This window comes from Gossypium hirsutum, chromosome A10, assembly GCF_007990345.1.
Source record: "Gossypium hirsutum isolate 1008001.06 chromosome A10, Gossypium_hirsutum_v2.1, whole genome shotgun sequence".
In the NCBI taxonomy this organism is placed as follows: domain Eukaryota; kingdom Viridiplantae; phylum Streptophyta; class Magnoliopsida; order Malvales; family Malvaceae; genus Gossypium; species Gossypium hirsutum.
In genome coordinates, this window is record NC_053433.1 from 91,763,716 (window position 1) to 91,788,370 (window position 24,655).

A 24,655-nucleotide genomic window follows, 5' to 3' on the forward strand; every position below is an offset into this window, starting at 1 on the left:
TAATGGCGTTTTTAAAAAAAAAGCCGTAAAAAGTTTAACTATAATTGCGTTTTTAGTGGGAAAGTCAAAATCCCCAATTTTTTTTACCCGCTCATTACTCCCTCTTCTTCTCATCTCCGTCGCACTCTAAATCCCCTAAATAACTCTCAAAATTTGCCCCCAAATTTCCCATTTCTAGCAACACAAGTCAATACACCTACACCAATCACACTTATTCTTCCTTTTCATTTCTTCAAAGGTAGTAGTAGAAATGGGAGTTCTAGGAAATCTGGTCGATTTGAGATTTTTCTTTCTTTTTTGTCTCTGGGATTTGAGAGTTGTGAAGGTTAAGGTCTTGAGTGATGGCATTACAAGAGAAGTTAGGTAGATTTAAACAGCAGCAGGAGAAGTGTCAGTCGATGCTCTCCAACATTGCAGCAAAATCAGCATCTTCTAGGTCCACTCCAAAACCTGCACCTGCGACTGCCTCCCCCTTTCCCTGTTGTCTGCCTGCAAAATCATGGTATCTGATTTCTTTAACTTACAAACTTTATCTTCCGTGTTGCTTGAATATCTCAAGTTTGAATCTATAAGTTATAGACCTATAATAGCATCTGTATTGGATGAATGACCCAAAGCAGTTGAGGGATCTCTTCTAAAAATCAGTATAATCTGTTTTGTTGTGAAAATATGAGACTCGTTCCTAGCGTGCATGTACTTTTTTCGTGGTTTTTCATTATTTCACATTCTATTGTGTTTTTGGCATTCAGTTTTAGTAATTTTTATTGTTTGTTTGAGGGAAAGAGCTTGATCAATTGTAAAGTACTGGATTTATGACTTTTGGATTTGATGTTACCCTACTTCTTTCATGGGAAATGCTATGGGGTTTCTCATTATAAACTATTTTATTTGCTATTAGTGCCTTAAGTTCAAGACAGATCAAGCACAGGAGGCCAAGAAGATGGAGAAATTGAACAATATATTCTTTACCTTGATGGCTCGTGGTATTGTTCTTCATTACTTCGTTTAAAAATGACTAATCTTTCTCGAATTTGTAGGCAAAAAAAAAGCAACTAAATACATGTTACTTTGTTGACATAGAACGAAAAACCTTCAAGAACTTAATTGGAAAAGATTCCAAAGCTTGTCCGTGGTCCAATGAGTTCATTTATGAACAATATTTTCCAACATTTTCGTTTATTTATGTTTGGTTTTGTATGTAGAATTTCTAATAATTATCATTTTTCATTGTGATGCAGTGGACATGTCAGAAACTACAGGGAAAGAACAGCTCGAAGCCCAACCAGCAAAGAAGGGAAGAGGAAGAAAATAGTAGCTGGATTTTCTGCTTAACACATGGGGTTCTTAAACAAATACTATAGGACCCTCTGAATTTTAGAGAGAAATCATGACTTTTTATGAATTGAAAATGCTGAGATTGTCAAAATTTTCCTGGAAAATTTATCATGTTTTCTAGATTCCATTGAATGAAGAGATTCACTTTCTGTAGATCATGATACAATTTTACCATTTTCTCTCCCTTTTGGGTGGATATTGAAGCTCTAAACTCACCACTAACCAAAGAAAAAAAATCATTTACAAGGGTTGTGGACCATCTGTGTTTTTACTTCTCCAGGATGCTGAATAGCCATGATTATTGAAATTTTTACAGGATTCTCCACCTGAATCTTTTGATATCATGCAATGCTACAAAGTTCAACCCTCTTCACCCAATAAATCTGCAAAAGAGGTAAAATCTCTTTATCTTTTCAGTATTTGGGCCAATAACTGTATTTGAGTGTACTCGAGTGTGAATGTGTAGTCAATTTGTTGGCAGCTTTGGTGTTTTTTATTCCTCAGCCAAACTCTTGAGTTTAGGCTGATAAAAGAAAGAAACTATTTTAAAACGTCATGTCTTAATAATTATGGGTCTCCTTTGGTTGATTGATGGTGTAGAGATCGAGGCACAAGTGTGACAGCCTCCACTAAACTCATGAGGTTTGTAGTTGGTTTTTAACTGTGAAAACACTAGTTTGGTTTCTACATGTTTGGATACGAGGAATGTTTTTCTTTTAAATACTAAAAAAGATAATTGACACAAAAATTAAATAAGAAAGTAGTATTTTTAATTAACCTTTTTAATAATAATTCCAGTGACTTAAAAAGTTACACTAGATATTAATTCCCTAAAGTATGTAGTACATGTCCCCGTACAGCGCTTTTTCTTTTTTCCCTAAAATAATTAGATCATTGTAGTTTAACTTGAACTTTTGTGCTAAAAATTAAATGCAATATGGAGTTAAGCTAAAATGGTTCCATTGGATATGTCATATCATATCTTAAATTAATATCAAATAAGTTGATTTTCAAATTATATTATCAGACACTATATTTGTTAATTTAGTCTCTACTTTAATTTAGTTATTTTTAATTTTTATACTTTTGGAATTTGAAAATTTTAGTCTTTAAGTTCTGTTATTTTTAAGATTTAATGTGTTATTGTCACATGTGTAATGGTCTGTTTGTTATTTTTACATATTATTCGCAAAAAACTTATACATTGAATATAAATTCATAGTATGTAATGTTCTTATTCACTGCTTCTTTACAATCATTTCTATTTCTTTTAAGTTTTTTCAGATACCATGATTCAATGCTAGTCTTTTAGGGTAAAACGTTGCTTTTTATTGGTGAAAATGGTCTTACTTAGTGCTTGAAATCCTTTTTGGGGTTTTTTTTGACAAATATAGATTGACCATTATATGCTTTCACCTCTGCTTCAAAACTTTGACTTGCCAGTTTCATTTGTGTTGAACACTAATGATTATTAAAACTTGGTTATAGATGGTTAATTTTTTCACCGAAACCTCTCATTTTTGTTGCTCTTCTTGCAGCATGCTGATGAGAGCGTTGTTGATCCTCCACTTTATGTTCTTACCACTCAAACACTAACAAGGTTAGCTTAATGCCATCTTTTCATCCACCCTCAGTCAATTATTTCCTCTTAACTCTCTAAACTTGCTGTCAAGGACAACCTAAATGATTGAGAAACCATCCTATTTTAGAAATGTAGTCATTGTCAATGCTAAAGCTATCCAATAATACCATAATCCTTTATTACATTGGCATTATTTTTGAATTTAGCATCTTCAGAAATTCTTGGTTGACATATATATTTTTATTTGAACGTGCAGGAGATCCAGATTAGGAAGTTGGAACTTTTGGCATTGAGTATTTTTTATTTACGCGTACATAAATATTGTTATATATAATATAATTCTTATTTTTCAGAATTTTAATAGATTTAGTTCTGTTTTCAAATTAAAATGTTATTTAGTATTTTAATTTTAATATTATAATTTAGTTATATTAATAAAATATTACTTGTATTTTATAGCTTATCATGTTTGAGTTACATTGCAATATTGAAAATCTTGGTCGAGTTAACAAAGTTAAGGTCAAAAGGCGAATCACAGTGGAGAGTTTGCAATTTAGAACCACTTTGTAATCAGGTTGCTGAATTTCTCCTTTTTCTATATTTTGTTCACTGAGGGTATATTTTGTTTTTCTTTTCTTTCTGATGAGTTGGCTAATTTCATAATCTACAGAGCATGGAGAAGTTCTTCAAGTTCTCCACTATGAAGTTGGACAGAAATATGAACCACATTATGATTACTTCTGCTTATCATTTCTGCTCTTACAGAGGACACAAAAGCTCTCAATCAGCTTGTATGTCAATTTATTTTATTTTTTCTCCTTTTTGCTTATATGCATAAATACTTATTTTTTGCCCAAGCTAGTTAGAGTCTAAAGTTAATTGCAAAATTTTGATAAACTTTTTAGTGTTTTGTTTTAGTCTCTGATCTTGTATTTGATGGCATGGCAAAACATACTTATCCAGGATGGGAAGGAGATGGCATCAGTGCTTTATACTTATTGCAGCTGTGTCAAAGCACTTCCTCAGGTATTTTAGCCTTAGTTGATTTTAATTTATACATATTTTTAAGGTAAACAATGTTCTAATATAATCTGCTAATTTTAGTGTAAAGCAATGTTCTTTTTTATGTGGTGTAGGGGGTATGTTGGAATTCACAGTTCGGGATTCAGAAACTTTCTGCTGAAACCGGAGCTACTTCAATCTATTGTGGATTCTGGTTTTGAACATCTTTCGAATTAAGGCAAAGTTTTAAATTCATGTCTGATGTTAACATTCGTGAATTCCATGAATTAAGTCATTTTGTTTTTCTTGCTTTTAGTGACTTATAATGGTGGGCAGTATACAAGTTTGGTGCTTTATTATTTTGATTCTATATTTATATTTAATCTAATTTTTATTATTTATTTTAGTTTTGATTTTATATTTTTATTTTTATTTTAATTTGATAATGAATTTTAATAAAAAAAATTTATATTTAAATCATAGACATTATTCTTCTCAATATTTTGATAATGAATTTTTATTTTTATTTTTTATATTTTTCATGATCTTTTTAATATATTTTTTTAAAGGCCATGACCTTTAGTGGCGTTTGTGGGAAAAGTGCCGCTAAAGGCCATGACCTTTAGCGGCGTTTTTTCAAATAAACGCCGCAAAATTTGGGGACGCCATCTATAGCAGCGTTTTTTGCGGCGCTTGTAAAAACGTAGCAAATAGTTTTAGTGGCGCTTAAAAGCGCCGCTAAAGGCCTAAAAAAGCCGCTAAAAGTCAATTTTGCTGTAGTGAAAATGTATACTTTATAGGCTCAAGCTCACAAAAAATATGGTTTTAATGTTAAACTTGTAAATTTAAAATTTTAGGCTAATGCTTAAGTTCAGGGAGACAACCTAAAATAATAATTTAAAAAAAAACTTATCATGCTTGACTATCTCGTGCCTTAAAGTATAAATCACACAATGCATAGGAATTCACAAATTAATCTCAAACAAAATCAATAAAAAACTTCAAATCAAAAAAAAATTTAACTTCAATGTTAGGTTTGAGAAAATTACTTAAACACAAAAAATAATCCAGGGACTATATCACATAAACATATAAAATCCTTTCCACACTTAAGATGTGCATTGCCCTCAATGTACAGACAAATATAAACACAATAAGCAAAATATCATAAGTGAGGAAGAGAACTGAAACTATCCTGAATTTGAATGATTTCTCCGGAATAGTGAAATTCGGAAATGTAAGAGATCCTAAATTAAGCACATTGTTTTGAGCACACTAATAAAAAGATAGACAAAAATAAAATAAGATAAAGAGATAACATAAAACATAATAAAATAAAACATATAAGTCTGAAAATTAAAATAAAAAACAAATAACAACAAAAATACAAATAAAAATAAAAATAAATGAAATAAAACATAAAACTAAATGGAATCAGTAACCTACATTGTGTGGAATGTCAAAATCGAGAGGCATGCGTACAACAAGGGATCTATATACAAATAAAAACCTATCTCTACGTATAGTATACATAAAACTACTAATTCTAAAAAGATAAATTATCAACAATATATACCTTTAATAATTTTTAAATTTAATTATTTAATCTTATTTTCCTATACAAGAAAATCTTAATTATTTTTATTATCATTAACATTAAAATTATTTATTAATTATTTAATTTTTGAACAATAATTATTTATCTTATTTGTCTACTAAAATAAAATATTAATTACTTTCATTATCATTAACATAAAAAACTTTATTAATTATTTAACTTTTTAATGATAATTATTTAATATTATTTTCTTATTAAAAGAAAATATTAATTACATTAACATTAAAATTTTAAATTAAAGTAAAATTCCTTAATCAATTAATTTTGTTTTTTTAGATAATTAATTAATTTTATTACATTAACTAATTTTTTTCAATGCCTTTTATTCATCATTATAATATATATATCCTTATAAGTAACACTATATAAATCAATTAATTATCTGATTTTATTAATTCATCATTAATGCCTTTTATTAAATGTTTATTTTTTATTAAATTAAAAATAGGCTAATATTTAATTTAAAATAGAGTAATGTTTTATATTTATATGTATAAATAAATTGTAATATAATGAAACAAAATAAATATATAACTTTTTTTAAAATAAAATGCTTATTTTATTAAACTTCAGCAATGAGTTTTTGTTAGTATATTATGAATTGTTTTTAATTCAATATATTAAAGAAATATAATATCATAAAAATTAATTTCTTTAAAAATAATTATCTATCTTCAAATAAATATATTGGAAAGTTACTCTAATAAGAAAATTGCCCTTCTTTTTAAGTGTTTTAATAGAGGATTATAAAAATATATATAAATTTAATGTTTTAAAATAATGATTATAGAAAGAAGAATGGGGTATTGTGGAGAACATATATGATAATGGGCAGCAATGAAGTAGTAGGTTAAATTTTTTATATTTATAAAATTTTGGGTAAACTACTAAAATCGTCATTTTTGTTTGCTTCAGGTTATATTTTAATCATTTATATTTGAAATGTTACGCTTTAATCACTTATGTTATTGTATTGTAGCATTTTAGCCACTGAGCCATTAATTGTCGTTAACAGTGTAATGGTAAGCTGACATGACATGTTAAATCATCATTGCAAACGAAAAGTATATGTTAAATTATACTATTGGTCCTTTTTTTTCGTTTTGAGCAATTTAATTCTTTTCTTTATGTTCTTTTAACTTTATTTTTTTTCTTTATTTTCCATTCTCTTTTATCTCTCCCTCTGTTTTCCTCCCTTCTCCATTTGTTTTACCATAGTTTTTCTTTGTTTTCCATTTGTTAAAATTAGTCCCTTTACTTTTATTGTTTTGAACAATTTAATTTTTTCTTTTTATTTCTTTATTTGTTAAAGCCAAATATCTTTGATTACATACTCCATGTGTAAACCCATAGACCATTCTTGATCACTACAAGATGAATAAAATCAATTCTATTGAATTAATCAATATTAATTTTTCTTCGATATATAATAGAACACCAAGCTAAATTCTACCAAAGACATTGATCTGCTTACCAAATTGGTGCTAAGAACTAGAAACCAAGCTAACCCTAATGAGGTTAGAAGGGTTAACAAGTATCATGAGAATTTTCATTGAAATATCAGGTCCAAGCAATTTTATAAAAGTATCACAATAATCCATTCTTGGATCCTTTGGATAGCTTCAACAATAACCGTAAAATATCATAAACCTCAATTCACAATTGTCTATAATAAGCAAAAAAAGATTAAAAAAATCTATATTTTGGGTTTTCATTGACGATCAATACAAAATTGTTACCCTAAGTTGAAAACATATTAAAAACTAATCAAAAGGAAGATTAAATGGAATGTATAGGAAATACCCAATACCAAAATAAAAGTATAAGGACTAGTTTTAACAAATGGAAAACATAGAAAAACTATGTTAAAGGAAATGGAGAAGGGAGGGAAATAGAGAATGAAACAAAAGAGAATGGAAAAAAAAAGTTAAAAAACATAAAAGAAAAAATTAAATTGTTCAAAATGAAAAATATATAGGGACCAATTGTACAATTTAACCTAAAATTTCTGTTTAAAATGATGATTTAACATGCAACGTCAGCTTACTATTATACTGTTTACAGCAATTAATGGCTCAATGACTAAAATGTTATAACACGATAACGTAAGTGATAAGCTATAAAAGTAACATATTTTAATCCTATTCTTAATGCATTTTTGGATGATTAATTATAAAAATTAGTGAATTTGATGCTCCTAATCCTTTAAATTCATGTTTCTATACTTAGAAGAGTAATTTGGAGCGAAAGGAGCAAAAACGAGCCAAAATCGGACAAATAGAACTGTTTTCAGGATCTACATGGCCTGGGCATCTATTTCACACCCTACTGCCCAAATAAACAGAGAAGTCCAATTTTTAGGCTTTCTGAGCATTCTAAAGTCTATAAATACCAATTAAAAGAAGACATAAAGGGCAATCAGAGAAGATCGAAGAAAACACTCGAAGAATGCCATCAGAATCAACTTGGAAGCAGATCTCCCTCAAGATCGAAGATCTCCATTGAATTTCTTTCGAAGTTTTATTGAGTTTCTTTATGTCTTGTAGTTATCCTAACTTTGAGATGTTTCTATTCAGAATTATGAACTAAATTCCCTAGATACTTAGGGAGGATGAAACCTATGATGAATCTTATTATTTGATTTCTGATTTACATGATAAATACTTGATTCTTGTTCTCAATTATGTATGCTTATTTCTTATTTTAATATTTCCTGGATATTAATTCATGTTTAATGTGCTTATTTTAGTGAAGCAAAGTCTCTATTTAAGAGTAGATCTAGAATAATTGAGTGGAGTTGCATGCAATCCTAGAAATAGGACGACATAAATCTACCGAATTAGAGTCAAATCTAATAGGAGAATCCATAGATCGAGTTAATGCGATGATAGAGGTTTTAATTAGAAAGATATTTCAATTAATCAACCTAGAGTCAGTTATTCTTACTCTCGAAAGAGATATTAACATAATTTAAGAATTTCTACGAATCAAAACGCAAGTGAATAAATTGTTTAATTCAGATTCATAATACTAGGTGAAGTTTAGGTGAATTCTTTCCTAACTATTGTCTTTCTCATTTGTTATCTTCGATTATTTTCCTATTTCATTCTCTGTTGCCTTTTTAGTTAAATTAGATTAGTAAATTTAGATTAAAAACAATCACCCCAATTTGTCGGCTAAATAATAGAAAGACGGTAATTACTAGTACTTTTAGTCCTCGTGGATACGATATTCCCTACTCACCATAACTATACTATTGTTTGATAGGTGTGTTTGCCTTAATCGTATTTATAGTTAGTTTAATGACCATCAGCAAGTGACTAAAACGTAACATTTCAAACATAAGTGACTAAAATGTAACTTGAGGTAAACAAAAATAACTATTTTAGTAGTTTACCCTAAAATTTTAAATCAAATAGTTATCCCAACACTTCAAAAAAAATTAATGTGGTTTTTAGGTTTTTATTTTATTTTAGTTGATAACAAAAAAGATATATTAAAAATATTTATTTATAAATATTACAAATAAATAAATTTATTTTCATTACAACTAACCAATGACCAAATACATCGTAAATAACTAATAGTAATTGCAGAACAAATAAAATTTCACACAGATACCGTGGAATTCAGCAAGAAATCTTGAGATTTCCTCTCATAGTAATAGTCATTGGAGGAAGAAGCATCAGCAGAGAATATCATAACTCCATTAACACCAAATCCATCGTCTTCCAAAAGACTTAAGGCGTCAAAAAATGCATCACCTTGAATCCCCCTTCCATTAACTTCATAGCTAGGCAATAGCTTTTCCTTATCGAATTGTCCGGCTCGAATCTTGAAAGCTTCCACGTAAGATTTGGGTTTCCTAACCTTATCAGTGTAGAACTGATAGTTGACGAAGTCGATCACACCTCCGTAATTCTCAAATAGTTCAATGTAGGGTGCTGTTGTTTTATGGTAAGGAGCAATGGTGGCTACAGAAATGACACTTTGGTTCTTCAAGAGAGTGATGAGTTCACCTATGCAATAAGCAAAACTTGAGTTGTGTCTTGGGAAGTTTTCATAGTCGATGTCGATGCCATCGAGATGGTACTGTTGGGCCATCGATGACAATGATGAGAAGGCATTGGATATCCATTGTTGGGTGTCGTCAGGGGTGTACCACCGGAGGACTTTGTCCCCTAAGCTCCACCCTGAAAGACTGGCCAAGGCTTTCACATTGGGGTGGCTTTTCTTCATTGCTGCAACTGATTCTGGGGTTAATGTGTCTGCCCAATATGGTGAGAATTTTCCGTTCTGGGTATTGCCGGAGGGATCGGCATCGATGGCGAAACTAAGTATGAAGTGGAAATCAATGCCTTCTTCCACTGGAACAGCCTCCAGTTTCACGGGTACGCCTGTTGCTCCAATGTACTCCATCATCACTTTGCCATCTGAATCATATCAGACAATGAATTTAGAACATGCTGCTAGTTCTAGGAAACAAATACTATGTAATCCAAGCTTATATATGCCAACAGATACTTACAGCAAAATTGCTGTGAAAAGAGCAGAATTCCGGAAAGTTGAAAAAGGAAGAGCTGAAACATGGACATCTTCTGGGGTTGACTGAAAGAGGGAAGTCCGGTGTTAATTAGCTTTGTAATATTATATCTATATAGAGAGAGATATGTACATAATAACTTTTAAGAGTTGATTTTGCCGGCATAAGTTGTTTAGCTAGCAGTCTACTAAGAAACTAAATTGGAAAAAACAACGTTGATCCTTGAGAGTTGTGACCGGGTTGATGTTAACGCCGGTGCTGCATATATTTCTAGAAATTGCAGCATATTTCTAGCCGCCCTGTTTTATTTTTATTAGTTTTAGCTAGTTATATGTAGATATCCATGGTCCAGAGAAATTTTTGAAATCTTGTATATTCGAGCCAGGCTTATGCTTTGTACTTACCGTCTTATTTTTCTATCCACTATAGATAAAAGAATAAAAAATAAAACAGCTGAAAAAATGCAGTAGAAAACCGAATTCAAGAATATCTTTAAACCTTAAAAACACATTTCCAAACAGCCAAAGCGAATTATGATGCATTCATCCAAAGCATATATTATTCAACTGATGCATCCATTCAAACATTATATCAACCTATATCAGTTTAGGCTATAAAACATTGCTTGCTAAAACTTAAATTCCTAATGATAAAACAAACTCATCAAAGAACATTGACCAAATGCAGACTAGTTGAATATATATCTTATAATATCTTTATTCAAAGGGATCCAATACAACATTTTGTTCAAATTGGTTTCTGAGAAGGGTGCTAACATGAATAAAATATTATCATTAGAAACTTGACGAGTCCTGAAGAAAGAATCATTAAGTCATTTGACCTCTGTCACGACATGAGCAAACAAAGCATCCTCTTCAGTGATAATCTCCAAAACATTGACAGAATATTATCAATTGATTCTTGTACTTGAAGAACCTGCACAAGTTGAGAAGCCTTCAACGCAAGAACAGCCTTAGGATCAGCAAATACCGGAGCATGAGGAGCCTCCAACTTAGGAACAGCCTAGTATCAGCAAACACTGAAACTTGAGGAGTCTCCAATGCAGGAACCGCCTTAGCATCAGCAACGAAAGGCACTTGAGGAGTATCCACGCATTTACAAGCAGCATAAGCATTACTACGAATTTCAGCGCGGAAATACTGACAGCAGCATTAGCATTGACCACCAGAGGTAGAGTGCACAACCCACTAAACTGATTCAACAGAACCATGCACCAGCACCGGCTAGCAAAGACAATTTTTATAAAGGCCACTTGTCATCGGCATGCGCTGAAAATAGGTTAGCGCTTCCTTTTAAAGGCCGGCTTTTGTTAGGAACACGTTTTTGTTTTCGGCATTAATGTCATAAAAGAAAAGTATTTGGTGGAATAGTCACTTTATGTATAATATTTTCACTCTCAATAATTACATACAAGTCCAGATAACATAAAAAAGCAATATGCCCGTAAAGTGTGCGTGTAGGATGAATTAAATCCTCATTGAATTTGATTTTTCCATTAAAAAGGGCTCGTACATGTTCTGCAGTACCCCTGTAAATACTCCGCCTGTATGAAAAGTTCTTAATGTCTGTTGCGTTCTCGGTTCTCCAATGGATTGCCCCGCAATAATACCTACAGCTTCTCCCAATTCAATCAAGTCACTATGAGTAGGGCTCCAACCACAATTATATACACAGGGGATTTTCAAATTTTTTTATTTTATTTGTATTAAAAATAAATTTTATTAAACTAAAATTATTTTATTTTTTATCAAAAATTAAAATATACTATAATTATTTAAGATTGGATAGGATTCAAATGTAAATTAACGCCTAAAGCAATAATTTTAAATATATGAAAATAAATAAATTATATTTAGGCAAGATATAAATACTCATTATTCTCTATCCATATATAATTAATCTAAAACTAACTATTTAAATACATTATATCATAAAAAAAATGGTAAGTAAACCGTTACCATTTATAAATCTTAAAGTGTCTTGTAAATGGAGATTAAATTTCAACTTTCTAAGGTATTTTTGATCTAGTATTTTTTTTTAATGTGATGTGTTTAATTTTTTTTTCGCGCTATAATATTTAATTTCACCATCACTGTTATTTTTTTAAATTAAATATTTAAATTATTTTATATTATATTTTTTAATAATTAGATTGAAGAAATTTTTAAATCAATTTAATTATATTATTTTAAAATAAAATAAATTTTTTAATAAATGATTTTTTTAAGATAGATTACGTAGAAAAATAATTTAAAATTTTGAGATTAATAAAAAACACAATTTTTTATTTTATTATTTTCCTTTTTCTTTCCTTCCCTTTCTCTTTTTCCATTCCTTCCCTTCTCTTTTCCTTTTCTCATTCCCAGCCATCCCAGCAAGCCCTTCCATAAAATAAAATTAAAAGTATAAAAAGCTCTCAAACTTTTTCAAAAAAAATAATTAAGCCCTCCTTTTTTTCTACACAAGCACTTAAACTTTCAAAATGCATTAAAAAAGGCCCTCAAACTTCTTCAAAAAAAAGCAATTAAATCCTTTTTTTTAACTCAATTGGGTACTTAAATTTTTAAAATGCATAAAAAACCCTCAATTTTTTTCAAAAATGCAATTAAGCCCCTACTCTTATTAAAAATTAGAAAACAATTATAAAAAATAAAAATAATAAATTTTAGAAAAATTATTAAATTTTATTAAAAATTAGAAATTTTTTTATAAAAATTGTAAAAAATAAAAAAATAAATTAAAATATTATACAATTCATAAAAAATTATAAAATGCATCAAAAAGCCCCTTTAACAATTAAATTTAATTGTTGATTGTTAAAGTTAACGAGCTCTAATTTTTCAATTAAAGTCATCATGTGTCGTAACTTAGCATGACATGTGACAAAAAATAATAAAAATTAATAAAAATCAATAAAAGTTAAAGAAAAATTATAAAATATTTCTTTTGGTACGATAATTTTTATAATTTCTTTACAAAATTAATATTTCTTTACATTTTGTATAAATTTCTTACAACTTTATAAAATTTTATAATTTTTTATATTTCTATATATTTTATAATTTTTACGATTTTTATATATTTTTCTTATTTTTTTCTAATTTTTATTAAAATTTAATAATATTTATAGCTTTTATTGATTTTAATTTTTTATATATATTTTTTAAATTAGGGGCTTAATTACTTTTTTTGAAAAAGTTTAAAGAGTCGTTTTAATGCATTTTGAAAGTTGAAGTACTCAATTGGGCTTAATTATTTTTTTGAAAAGATTTGAGGACCTTTTTCATGCATTTTGAAATTTTAATTACCCAAATGAGTGCAAAAAAGAAAACCAAGGATTTAAATGTTTTTTTGAAAAAATTTGAAAGCATTTGCAAAAGAAAAGACAGGTGTTGGCTGCTGAGTTAAGCACATGTACAGTGCTTTATTACAGTACCCATGTTTGTTATTTTTATATATGTTTATTAAAAGAATTTTTTTTACGGTTTCCTTTTAATTTTATAATTTATTTATTTATTTAATATCAGAAATTAATTATTATAAAAAAATTAATTTAATTTAAATTTTATTATATAATAATTTACAATTATGTAGAGATTTTAATTTTTATATTAAAAATTAATTTATGATAATAATTTATAATTAAATACAAACTTTAAATTCATTAAGAAGTTATTCTGTATCATCAAAAAATAAAAATAAAAATCGAAATAACAGGACACAAATAATAAATCAATCTTCAAGTAATTGTATAAAACAAATTATTAATAAATTAAAAAAGTTACAATTTTTAATTAATTTATTTATTCAATAGTAAAAATTAATTTTAAATTAAATTTTACTAAATAATAATTTCTTAATTTATAGAATTAAATAGATATTTTAATTTATAAATAAAATTAACTAATCATAACTTAATTTCTTTTCAATTCCCATTCTTTTATAAACTGAGTAAAACCCATCAAATTATTAAAGGGTTTATATTATTCTTCATTTCATGAAGTGTTTTAATTAAGGTACTTATAGGTATCAATATTAATTTGTTTTGGTGTATTGCTTTGAATTTATAATTATTTTAAAAGAATCTTTGATATATTTATATAAAAATATTTACAAATAATAAAATTAAATAAATTTTGAATATAAAATATTCATCAATTATATAAAATATTCTTTAAGAAGGTTCAAAATGAGTTCCCTCTATCTTTTGACATGTTCTTTTGCTCTCGTTAGCACATTTTGTTATTGTTTTTCCAGATTTATTGTCTCGGAAAAAATCTGTCCACGTTTACTTTCTCATTGACAAAAAATGGAGGAATTTATAGCAAGATTACCAATAGAAGATGAAGAGGAATAAACCATTCAGCTGGGGGTGTAATCATCTGATCAAGAGACTTCTTATGCAAATTGTTTTGTGGGAATGTTCCTTACTTCAAGTGCAGTTAACTTTCAAGCAATGAGAACAATGTTGAAAAATGTTTGGCATCCAATAAGGGGAGTTTCCATTTTAGATCTAGGAGATGGTAGATTCTTATTTCGTCTATATTTTGAAGTCGATGTTGATCGAATTGAAAAGAATGGCCCTGGAATTTTAATTCCCATTTACTAGTGTTGCATCGGTTATATGAAGGGGAAGACCCAATGACTATCCAATTATATTAGGTAGATTTTTAGATGCTTATCTATAATCTCCTACATGGTTTTATGTCTAAGGTAGTTGCAAAGTAGTTGGGAAGTTTTATTAGGGCTTTCTTGGAAAATGATGCATCGGCTATTCAATTGAGGTATAAGAGGATAATGAGGTTAAGGGTGTGAATTGATGTAAGAAAACAGTTTTAAAAAAAAAAGCTCACTCTCCCAAATGGTGCATGTGTTTATGTGCGTTTTGAATATAAAAAACTCATGTTTTCTTATGTAGCAAACTAGGTCATGGTGAAAGTTTTTGTTCGATTATCGCTCTTCATCCGAGGCAAGAATATGAGTTCCAATGGGATATTTCACTATGCGCACAACCAATAAAAGATGCGGCATGGAGGAGTAGGTGGCTAGTGGAGGACGATGCTAATAGAATTTCAAATTATGGAAACTCTACAAACAAATTGGAAGGGAGAAATCTTGAGACATCACAACATGTTCCTAAGAATCAATGAGTAAATGTAGGAATTCTTTCAAATTTTCCGCAATCAATAAAAGAAAAGAAAATGTTCCTTCAATTCCAGCCCCATTAAAGGTGGGTGAGATGGGCCAAATTAACAACGATTGCATGAACACTTCTGATAAGGAAATAGCAGTTTTTGAAAAAAAAATATCCTAATAAAACAAGTTAATGGGTTAAAAAGTCCCCGCATTTAGTCAAATGCTTCAGGAGTTTACTACAGTTGATTCAAATGAAGCCCTTGGTAACCTAACACAAGTTCCAACTCTTAATAGATCGGCAGGCCTTGTCAAACTGGCAAACTGGACACAATGAAGCTCATAATTTTGAATGTTCAGGGTTTGGGGAAGCCTCAAATAGTTCATCGTCTCTGGCATGCATTGAGAGATATAAATCCCTCTGTGGTTTTTTTTATTGAGACAAAACTACAAAGTTTTCATATGGATGTGATAAGAAGAACGTGTGGTTTTCAAAATGTGATTGATATTGATTCGAATGGGAGAAGTGGAGGTTTGTCCATAGGCTGAAATAACTGTAAAGTGTCCATCCGTTTGTTTTCGAGAAAGTACATTAATATAATGATAGATGAAGATTTGGAAGAAAAGGCATTGAGGTGTACTAGTTTCTATGGTGCACTTAAGGAAAATCTTAGGGAGGCTTCATGGAATTTGTTGCGATTTTTAAACAACTGTCCACGTGTCCCCTTACTATTGTTCGGAGAAAAAAGAGGGCTAATCCGAAGCAAGAGTTAAATACGCAAATTCCAAGATGTTTTGTTCAACTGTCCACTAATTTATCTAGGTTATGATTGAAATAGCTCGATTTTTAGTGGTGACGGAACAGTGATTTCAGGATCACAAATTTTTATCGTGTCAACTCATTATATTATTTATTAAATTTTACAAAGTCATTAGAGTTGTATTAAAATTTGGTCCAAAAACACTTCTGATTGTTTAGTAATACTTTGTAACCCTAATCTAGCAATAGAAATGAGTTAGGGGTGTTACATTTAGTTGTATTAGAGCCAGATTTAGTCGATTCTTGGACTGAACGTAGCGTGTGTAATGTCTAGAATTACATGTCATATAAACATGTGATAGTGTAAACTGATTGATCCGATCTAACCCTTGTTTTTCTTATAGATGATGAATGTTAATAGACTTTTATCATATTGATCTTGATGAGATAAAAGGTAAATGGTAAAATTTCGACTTCTAAACTAGAAGTAAATTATAGATTACCAATTTTGCAAATGCCTGATAGTAAAATTCTAGATTCCAAATAGGAAGCAAGTTATAGTTTACTAATTTTGTAAATGTTTGATAGTGAAGTCATAATGTCATTTGATATAATGAGCTAGTAGTTTACAAAACTGGTGCGAACCAATTCAGTGGCCTTACAACCTTTACCCTCATGATATGTTTCCTATGGTATCTTTGGGTGCTTAACAGATTTAAAAAGTTCAACGGTTCTTATTTCATAAATTAAAAGGTACAGTGTTGAAGAATTCAGAAGTCAACCGATGAAAACCCAACTAGAGTTGGATACTGGCTCGAAATCACCCAAGGAATTTTGAAAATATGGTTTGCTTCCTTGATGATTATTTCAGATTCGTTATGTCTTTGGTAAATAGACAGGGATTATAATTGGTAGTCTACATTAACAGTGGTGGTACTGAGAGACGAGATTAATTGGGATTTTTTTTAATGTTAAACAATTTATATATCTCATAAAAGAAAACGCTCTGGTCAGAGTAATAATACTAGAATTAAATGTTGTGGGACCGAAGACACAGTTGCTAGATTTAGAACTACTGTGCCTGATAACATTCCTAGCATATTCTATTTCTTTAACGTTATTTATTGTACATAGACTGAGTAATATTAGATCAACTTACTCATATGTTGCACTACGTTGGTATCGAATAAGGGCCTATTTCTCGAATTAACTGAGTTGATATTCAAGTTATAATTCAATGGGTTAAAGTATAATGGTTATTTTGGTATGTCAAAACTATCTACTGTAAATATTTTACTGTGACTTTCCTGTTTGATGTTATTATCATTTCATGAATTTGATATTAGTTTGGGAATGGGATGACTAAGGTCATATGATTTTGTGTTAAATTGTAAACAGAAACAGATTAATTTGAATTGCCAGATGAGAGAAATGATTTCAATTGAATCTGACATACCGAATAGAATCACTAGAGTTATTTTAACTATATCTGCACATAGATTCATACATAAAGGAAAAATTAAGCATTTCTAGCATATATACTTGATATTAGATATTCAGAATTGAAGTTAGATCAGCTACCAGTTGTTAATGAGTTTATTGATGCGTTTCCTGAAGAATTACTGGGTTTGCCTCCTGATCGTGAAGTTGAGTTTGTGATTGATTTGGTTCCACAAACTATACTGATATCGATATCACCGTATCATATGACACTAGTTAAGTTAAAAGAGTTGAAGGTACAGTTGCAAGAGTTATTAGACAAAAGTTTATTCGACCGAGCATATCTCCCTAGGGTGTACCCGTGTTATTTGTGAAAAAGAAAGACAGCTCCTTAGGATTGTGTATAAACTACAAAAAGTTGAATAAAGTCAAAATAAAGAATAAGTACCATTGCCACGTATTGATGTTTTATTTAATCAATTAAAAGCTGTCACGGTTGTAACACCTCCTACCCGTATCTGTTGCCGGAATAAGGTACGAGGTATTACCAGAGTTTACTGAATAATTTTAGATAATTCTGAATTATTTATTATTCATATTCTAAAAATAATCATAACGTCCCTTTATTGTGCCTTCGAAGCCTGGAACATATATTAAACATCCAATTCACATTCATGCCACATAAATATACAATTCAAACATTCAATAATTCAATTCAAGTTGCACGAACCTATTTTGTTGCTTATTCATGTTTATAATTTCACTAATCCGAAAACTTTTCTTTTCCACGTTCAAGTCTCATATTTGAGCCACCCGGATCTTTATAAATAAATTTGATCATTATTTTATTTATTTCATATTCTGATACGTTTAATTAATGTTGTAGGAAAAATTACAATTTTACCCCTAAACTTTTCGTTAATGACGATTTCATCTTTCTGCTCAAAAAATAAAATTTTTGTAATTTAATCCTTGTTTTGAGCCTAATAATTCTTATATATATTGATAACAGCCCATGAATTCTATAAAATAACAAAATTTTTCAGAATTTCAACGCTTTTCAATTTAATCCCTAAAACATGTTTTCACCCGATTTTGATCTAAATTAATAATTTCATTCAATTGTCTAATTTAAATAATAACATAATCTATTTCATGCAATTTGGTCACTTTTGACATTTTTACAAAATCATCCATAAAATTTTACTTTTATTCAATTTAATCTCTAAGCCTAAAACATGCAAATTAGTCATGCTAGTTGAATATTCATATATATTTTCCTCCTACTCTTCATTCCACATCCTTGATATATATCATGTTTATAAGTAACATTATCTATAATTTCACTATTGACTTATATGTATATTCAAAGCTATCTATTCGTATCATAGTCACTGAATTATTTTTATCTTAAGATACAGAACTCCAAATTATAATTCGCTAATTTTTCCTGAAACTAGACTCACATATCTTCTTACCATAAAATTTTTTGAATTTTTAATTTAACCAATAAGTACAATTTATTCTTTAAAGTTACTCATGTTATGTTGTCTGACAGTTCCGACCCTTCCTCACTAAGAATTAATTATCTCATCGTACGAGATTCAGATGATGTTCCCGCTTATTTCTTTTGAAAATTGACTCATTAAAAATTTTAAACATATAAATTTAAGCCCTTAATTATTTTTCTCTAATTTTTAATGATTTTACAAAGTTGGAACAAATAAATCCGAAATCATTCTGACATTATCTCACTAAATTTATTATATCTCACAATTCACAATTCCATTGCTTATACCGTTTCATCTATAAGAAACTAGACTCAATAAGCTTTAATTTCATATTTTGTTCATCCTCTAATTCGATTTTCACAATTTATGGTGATTTTTCAAAGTTAGCGTACTGCTACTGTCCAAAACTGTTTTAGTACAATATGTTTATTTACCATATTTATAACACCCTTATTTTCTTTCTCTACATTATTTCTTATTACTTTCTCTTATTCTCTTCACTAACATATCAAGAACATAAGCCCATATATAAGAAAACTATTCATTAACATCAATTCCATGTTTTTTCAATAATATTAATTGAAATCGTGATGTTTTTATCTTGTTCCATTGATTTCAATTTTTAACTTAATTTTCTCTCTCCTCCAGCTTCTATTTCTTGAATCCAACTTAATATTTTAGCTCTCCATAATCTCCTTGTGATCTTTCTCTCTTAATGGCTATAAAATTTTTTTAGATTTCTAGGTGAAAATAGTGAATTTTTTGTGAAAAGACTAAATTGTAAAGAAAGCAAAACTTTCTTTTTCTCTTCTTCTCACGTTGGTTTGCATGGAAAAGATGATGAAAATTCTTCATCTTTCTTTCCTTTTATACTTATTAAATAATAATAAAATATATAATTAAAATATCTTATTAAAATATTAATAAAATAATATTTATCTAATTAATAATTATAAAATATCATCATCATCATTACTTTCTAGATTTCTCTCTTCCATTTAACCATTTTGCCCTTTATGGTCTTTTAAAATTTCATCATTTAATCATCACATAATTTAATAAAATTACGATTTAATCCCTCATAATTCTTTTCCTATTCAATTTAATTCTAATTCCTCCATTTCCCTTAGTTTCTAGATCATTCCACCCTTAAAACATTTGCACTATTAATCCTTTAACTTTTTTATATTTACACTTTAGCCCCTCAAATTTTGAGTACTTACTCTTATGCAACATAACTTTTCTCACTTCTACAATTTAATCCTTTCTTGAAATAATCATAATATACTTCTCAATGTTGACATAACTCAAAATTTTTCCTTTTTGCCACTTTATTTTCTTATTTTATTATATCAAGGATAATATCTTACTGTAAAAATTTTCGAGATATTACAACGGTGTTGTCGAAGATAGATATTAGATTCAGGTATTATTAGTTGCGAGTTAAAGACTGTGATGTGCCAAAGACTACTTTCAAAACTCGTTATAGCCACTATGAGTTTCTGATGATGTCATTTGGGTTAAGAAATGCTCCTGCTACTTTTATGGATTTAATGAATCAGGTTTTTCAGTCTCATTTGGATAGATTTGTAGTTGTGTTTATCGATGATATATTGATCTATTCCAAGACAAAATCTAAGCATGCTCAACACTTGAGAATCGTGTTATAGACTTTGAGAGAAATAGTTATACGCAAAGTTCAATAAATCTGAATTTTAGCTTCGCGAGTTTAGATCTTTGGGTCACATAGTATCAATTAACATGATTCAAGACGATCCGAGTAAAGTTTCTACTGTAATGAATTGGAAAACTCCAAAAAATGTTTCTGAAGTGCAAAGTTTCCTGGGTTTAATAGCTTACTATCGTTGTTTTGTTAAAAAAAATTAATCATTGCTTCACCGATAACCAGGTTACTATAAAAAATGTCGAGTTTGTTTGGTTTGATAAGTGCCAACAGAGTTTTGATCAGCTAAAAAACATGTTGACAGAAGCTCCAGTGTTGACTCAACCTAAGTCTAGAGTAGCATATGTTATTTATAGTGATGCATCTCTCAACGGTTTGGGTTGTGTGTTGATGTAAGCAGGGAAAGTAGTAGCATATGCTTCTTAATAGTTAAAACCACATGAAAGAAATTATCTTACTTATGATCTTGAATTGGTTGCGATTGTATTCAATTTGAAGATTTAGAGACATTATTTATATGGCGAGAAATGTCACATGTTTACGGATCACAAAAGCCTAAAGTATTTAATGACTCAAAAAGAACTAAATTTGAAAAAGCGACATTGGTTAGAGTTACTAAAAGAATATGATCTAATAATTGATTTTCATTTGAGAAAGGCTAATGTAGTTACGAATGCACATAGTTGAAATTCGTCATTGTTTGCACTTCAAGCGTTCAAAGCTCATTTAGCTATGAATCGAGATGGTTCTGTATAGGCAGAGTTAAGAACTAAACCTTTATTCCTACAACGAATTCGAAAGTTACAAATTGATGATCCGAAGTTGATAATGAAACAAAAATTGGTTCAGAATAATTTGACTGTTGAATATAGTATTGATAACGATGGTGCATTGTGTTATCATGATAGGATTTGTATTTCGAATTATTTAAATTTGAAATGTGATATTTTTGTCTGAAGCTCACAGTAGTATGTATTACATTCATCCTGGTAGCATGAAGATGTATTGTGATCTAAAATAGATGTACTGGTGACCGGGTATGAAACGTGAAATTTGTAAGTTCGTAGCTAAATATTTAAATTGTCAGGAGGTAAAAGTAGAGCATTAGGTACTGTTAGGTTTACTACAGCATGTTATAATTCCTGAGTAGAAGCGGGAGTGAGTCACGATGGATTTCGTATCTGGTTTACCTGTAACTCTAAAAAAGAAAGATTTGATATGGATGATTGTTGACAAATTTACTAAGTCTGACACACTTTATTCCAGTCAGAACGGAATTCTCACTTGAGAGATTAGCGAAATTATATGTATTAAAGATTGCAAGATTGCTCAAGGTTCCGATATCTATTATTTCTAATTGTGATCTAAGGTTTACATAGGAATTTTGGAGGAAACTTCATGAGGCTTTAGGCACTAAACTCAATTTTAGTGTAACATTTCATCCTCAAACAAACGGACAACCAGAATTAGTAATACAAATTCTGGAAGACATCTTATGATGTTATATACTAAAGTTTGAAGGTAGTTTGGAAAAGTTTTTACCGTTAACTGAATTTACATATAATAGTTATCAGTTCAGTATAAAAGTGGCACCGTTTGAAGCTCTATACGGAATAAAATGTAAAACACCATTTTATTTGTCTAAATTGATCGAATCCAAAATGGTGGGAAATAATTTGATTCAAGAAACTAATGACAAGGTTTGAATTATTTGAGATTGTTTGAAAGCTGCATCTAATCGTCTAAAATCGTACGCAGACTTGAAAAGAAAAGATATAAAATTTGATTTTGGTGATCAAATATTTCTAAAAGTTTCTCCATGGAAGAAAGTACTACATTTTGGCAAAAAAGGGATATTGAGTCTGAGATTTATCAGACCGTATGAGATTATTGAAAGAACCAACCTTGTAGCTTTCAGATTAGTTTTTCTTCCTAAACTAGAGAAGATTCATAATGTATTCCACGTTTTAATGCTAAGACGGTACAAATCTGATCCTTAACATATGATTACTCATAGTAAGATTGAGTTGTAGCCAGATTTGACGTATTATGAGGAACCAGTGAAAATTTTAGCTTGAGAAGTCAAAGAAGTTCAAAATAAATGTGTATCGTTAGTAAAAATCTTATGTTATTGTCATCGTATAGAAGAAGCTATCTGAGACACTGAGGAATCAATAAAACTACAGTATTCGAATATATACTCAAGTAACAATTTCAAGGATGAAATTTTTTAAAGGGTGAGAATTGTAATAGCCCGATTTTCAGTGGTGACGGAACAGTGATTTCGAGACCACAAATTTTCGTTGTATCGACTCGTAAATATTATTTATAAAATGTTAACGAAGTCATTAGAGTCATTAAAATCTGGTCTAAAAATGTTTTTAATTTTTTAGTAATACTCCGTAACCCTAATTCAACAACAGATATAGATTAAAAGTGTTACAATTGTGAGCAATGGTTTACTTGAAAGAAGGGTAGGATTTAAGCAAACAACATCCAAGAAAGAATTGATCAAGGTGTTGCAAATGCTGAATGGTGAAATTTATTACCAAATTATAGACTGCATCATCTAGCCCATTCATTCTTAGATCATTGTCCCCTATTACTTAATTTGAATATGGACATGAACAATACCCAAATGTGGCATTTTAAGTAATCATAAATATATGACTCAATTCAGGCCAATTAGTCTATGCAACATTCTGTACAAAATCATTGTCAAGATGCTAGTGAACAAATTCCAATCAATTTTTCACTGTTGTATCGGTGAAGCTCAAAGTGCATTTGTTCGAGGAAGGCTCATCTCAAACAACATCCTAGCAGTTTATGAAAACTTGCACTCCATGAAAAAGAAGAGATTGGGAAAAGAAGGGTTATTCACCTTGAAATTAGACATAAGTAAAGTGTACAATAAAGGGGAGTAGCCTTTTATTAATATCATGCTCAAAAAGATAGGTTTTTCTTAAATATGGGTTCAGAAAATTATGAAATGCGTTGAATAAGTTTCTTATTTTGTAGTTTTAAATGAAGATTTGGTGATTTGTTCTATCCATCTCGCAGTCTTAGTTAGGGAGACCCAATCAACCCATATTCGTTCCTTATATGTAATGAGGGACTCTCGACCCTTTTAAGAATGGATTTTACACATGGCAATCTTAAGGGTGTTCACATTAACAGACATGCTCCGCTTATCACTCATTTTCTTTTTGTGGATGATAGCTTAATCTTTGGAGAGGCCATGACAAAAAGGGCTAGGGTAGTAAAAGACGGATCGAAGACAGATCGAAAATTTATGCAAACAGTTTTGGTCAGTTAATAAACTTTGATAAATCTAGTACTTTTTTCAATTCTAATGCGAACCAAGAAAACAAGGAAGACGTGTGTTGAATATTGGGGGTGAATTCTAGTATTAACCCAAAAAAATATCTTAGGAGATAAAGGGAAAAAATGATTAAAAGGATGAACAACTAGAGTTCGAAAATGTTGACTATTGAGGATAGAGAAGTCCTTATCGAAGTGGTGCTATAGGTAATTCCTATGTACGCTATGACATGTTTTCTTTTTCCTAGTTCTTTTTGTAAAGAACTTGAAGCTTTAATTGCTCAATTTTGGTGGTAGAAAAACGTTGGGAAAAATGGTGTCCATTGGTGCTCTTGGAAATCATTATGCTATTCAAAAGATGAAGAAGGAATCGAGGTTCGTGATTTATCAAAGTTTAATATTGCTTTGTTAGCAAAGAAATGATAAAGATTATTTGAGAATCCTGATTCTTTAACAGCAAGACTGATCCGTGCAAAATACTGCCACAACTTGAACTTTTTGGAGGCTCCATTAGGATCAAGCCTATCACTAATATAAAGAAGCATATAGTGTTCCAAAACTTTGTTGAGCTTAAGATTACGTTAGAGGATTGGTTCAGGGCATTCAGATGTGATTTGGCAGGACTACTGGTTATCGAGTAAAATCCAAACAAAAATTATTATGAACCGAGTGGCAGAATTGGATTGGGTTAGTAACCTAATCCTT

General features: G+C 29.6%; 1 protein-coding gene and 1 long non-coding RNA gene across 6 annotated transcripts; one reads left to right on the forward strand and one right to left on the reverse strand.

Annotated features, from left to right (window-relative positions):
* The first annotated feature begins 45 nt into the window (after positions 1-45).
* On the forward strand, positions 46-4,325 carry LOC107896746 (uncharacterized). Of its 5 annotated transcripts, none has more exons than XR_005903454.1 (9): positions 46-502; positions 899-983; positions 1,239-1,729; positions 2,874-2,935; positions 3,174-3,227; positions 3,377-3,491; positions 3,588-3,708; positions 3,881-3,943; positions 4,022-4,325. It is a non-coding gene; the product is annotated as an uncharacterized lncRNA (long non-coding RNA). The 5 variants fall into 5 exon arrangements; XR_001683876.2 differs by having other exon boundaries at positions 4,054-4,325; XR_001683878.2 differs by having other exon boundaries at positions 3,174-3,210; positions 4,054-4,325.
* A 4,821-nt stretch (positions 4,326-9,146) lies between these two features.
* Positions 9,147-11,311, reverse strand: LOC107895541 (chitinase 2). Its single transcript, XM_016820806.1, has 4 exons — positions 11,201-11,311; positions 11,017-11,103; positions 10,066-10,075; positions 9,147-9,970 (listed from the first exon to the last, which is right to left on the reverse strand). Exons 1-4 carry the CDS (start codon positions 11,309-11,311, stop codon positions 9,147-9,149), a joined length of 1,032 nt encoding a protein of 343 aa, XP_016676295.1.
* Positions 11,312-24,655: the final 13,344 nt, after the last annotated feature.

What these genes read in the sequence shown, in the direction of transcription:
- LOC107895541 (XM_016820806.1), bottom strand. Translation starts at nt 11,311, where the DNA reads ATGGTTCTGTTGAATCAGTTTAGTGGGTTGTGCACTCTACCTCTGGTG. An exon ending in TAGTAATGCTTATGCTGCTT is followed by an intron (nt 11,104 to 11,200) that starts GTAAATGCGTGG and finishes TGCTGATACTAG; the next exon opens with GCTGTTCCTAAGTTGGAGGC.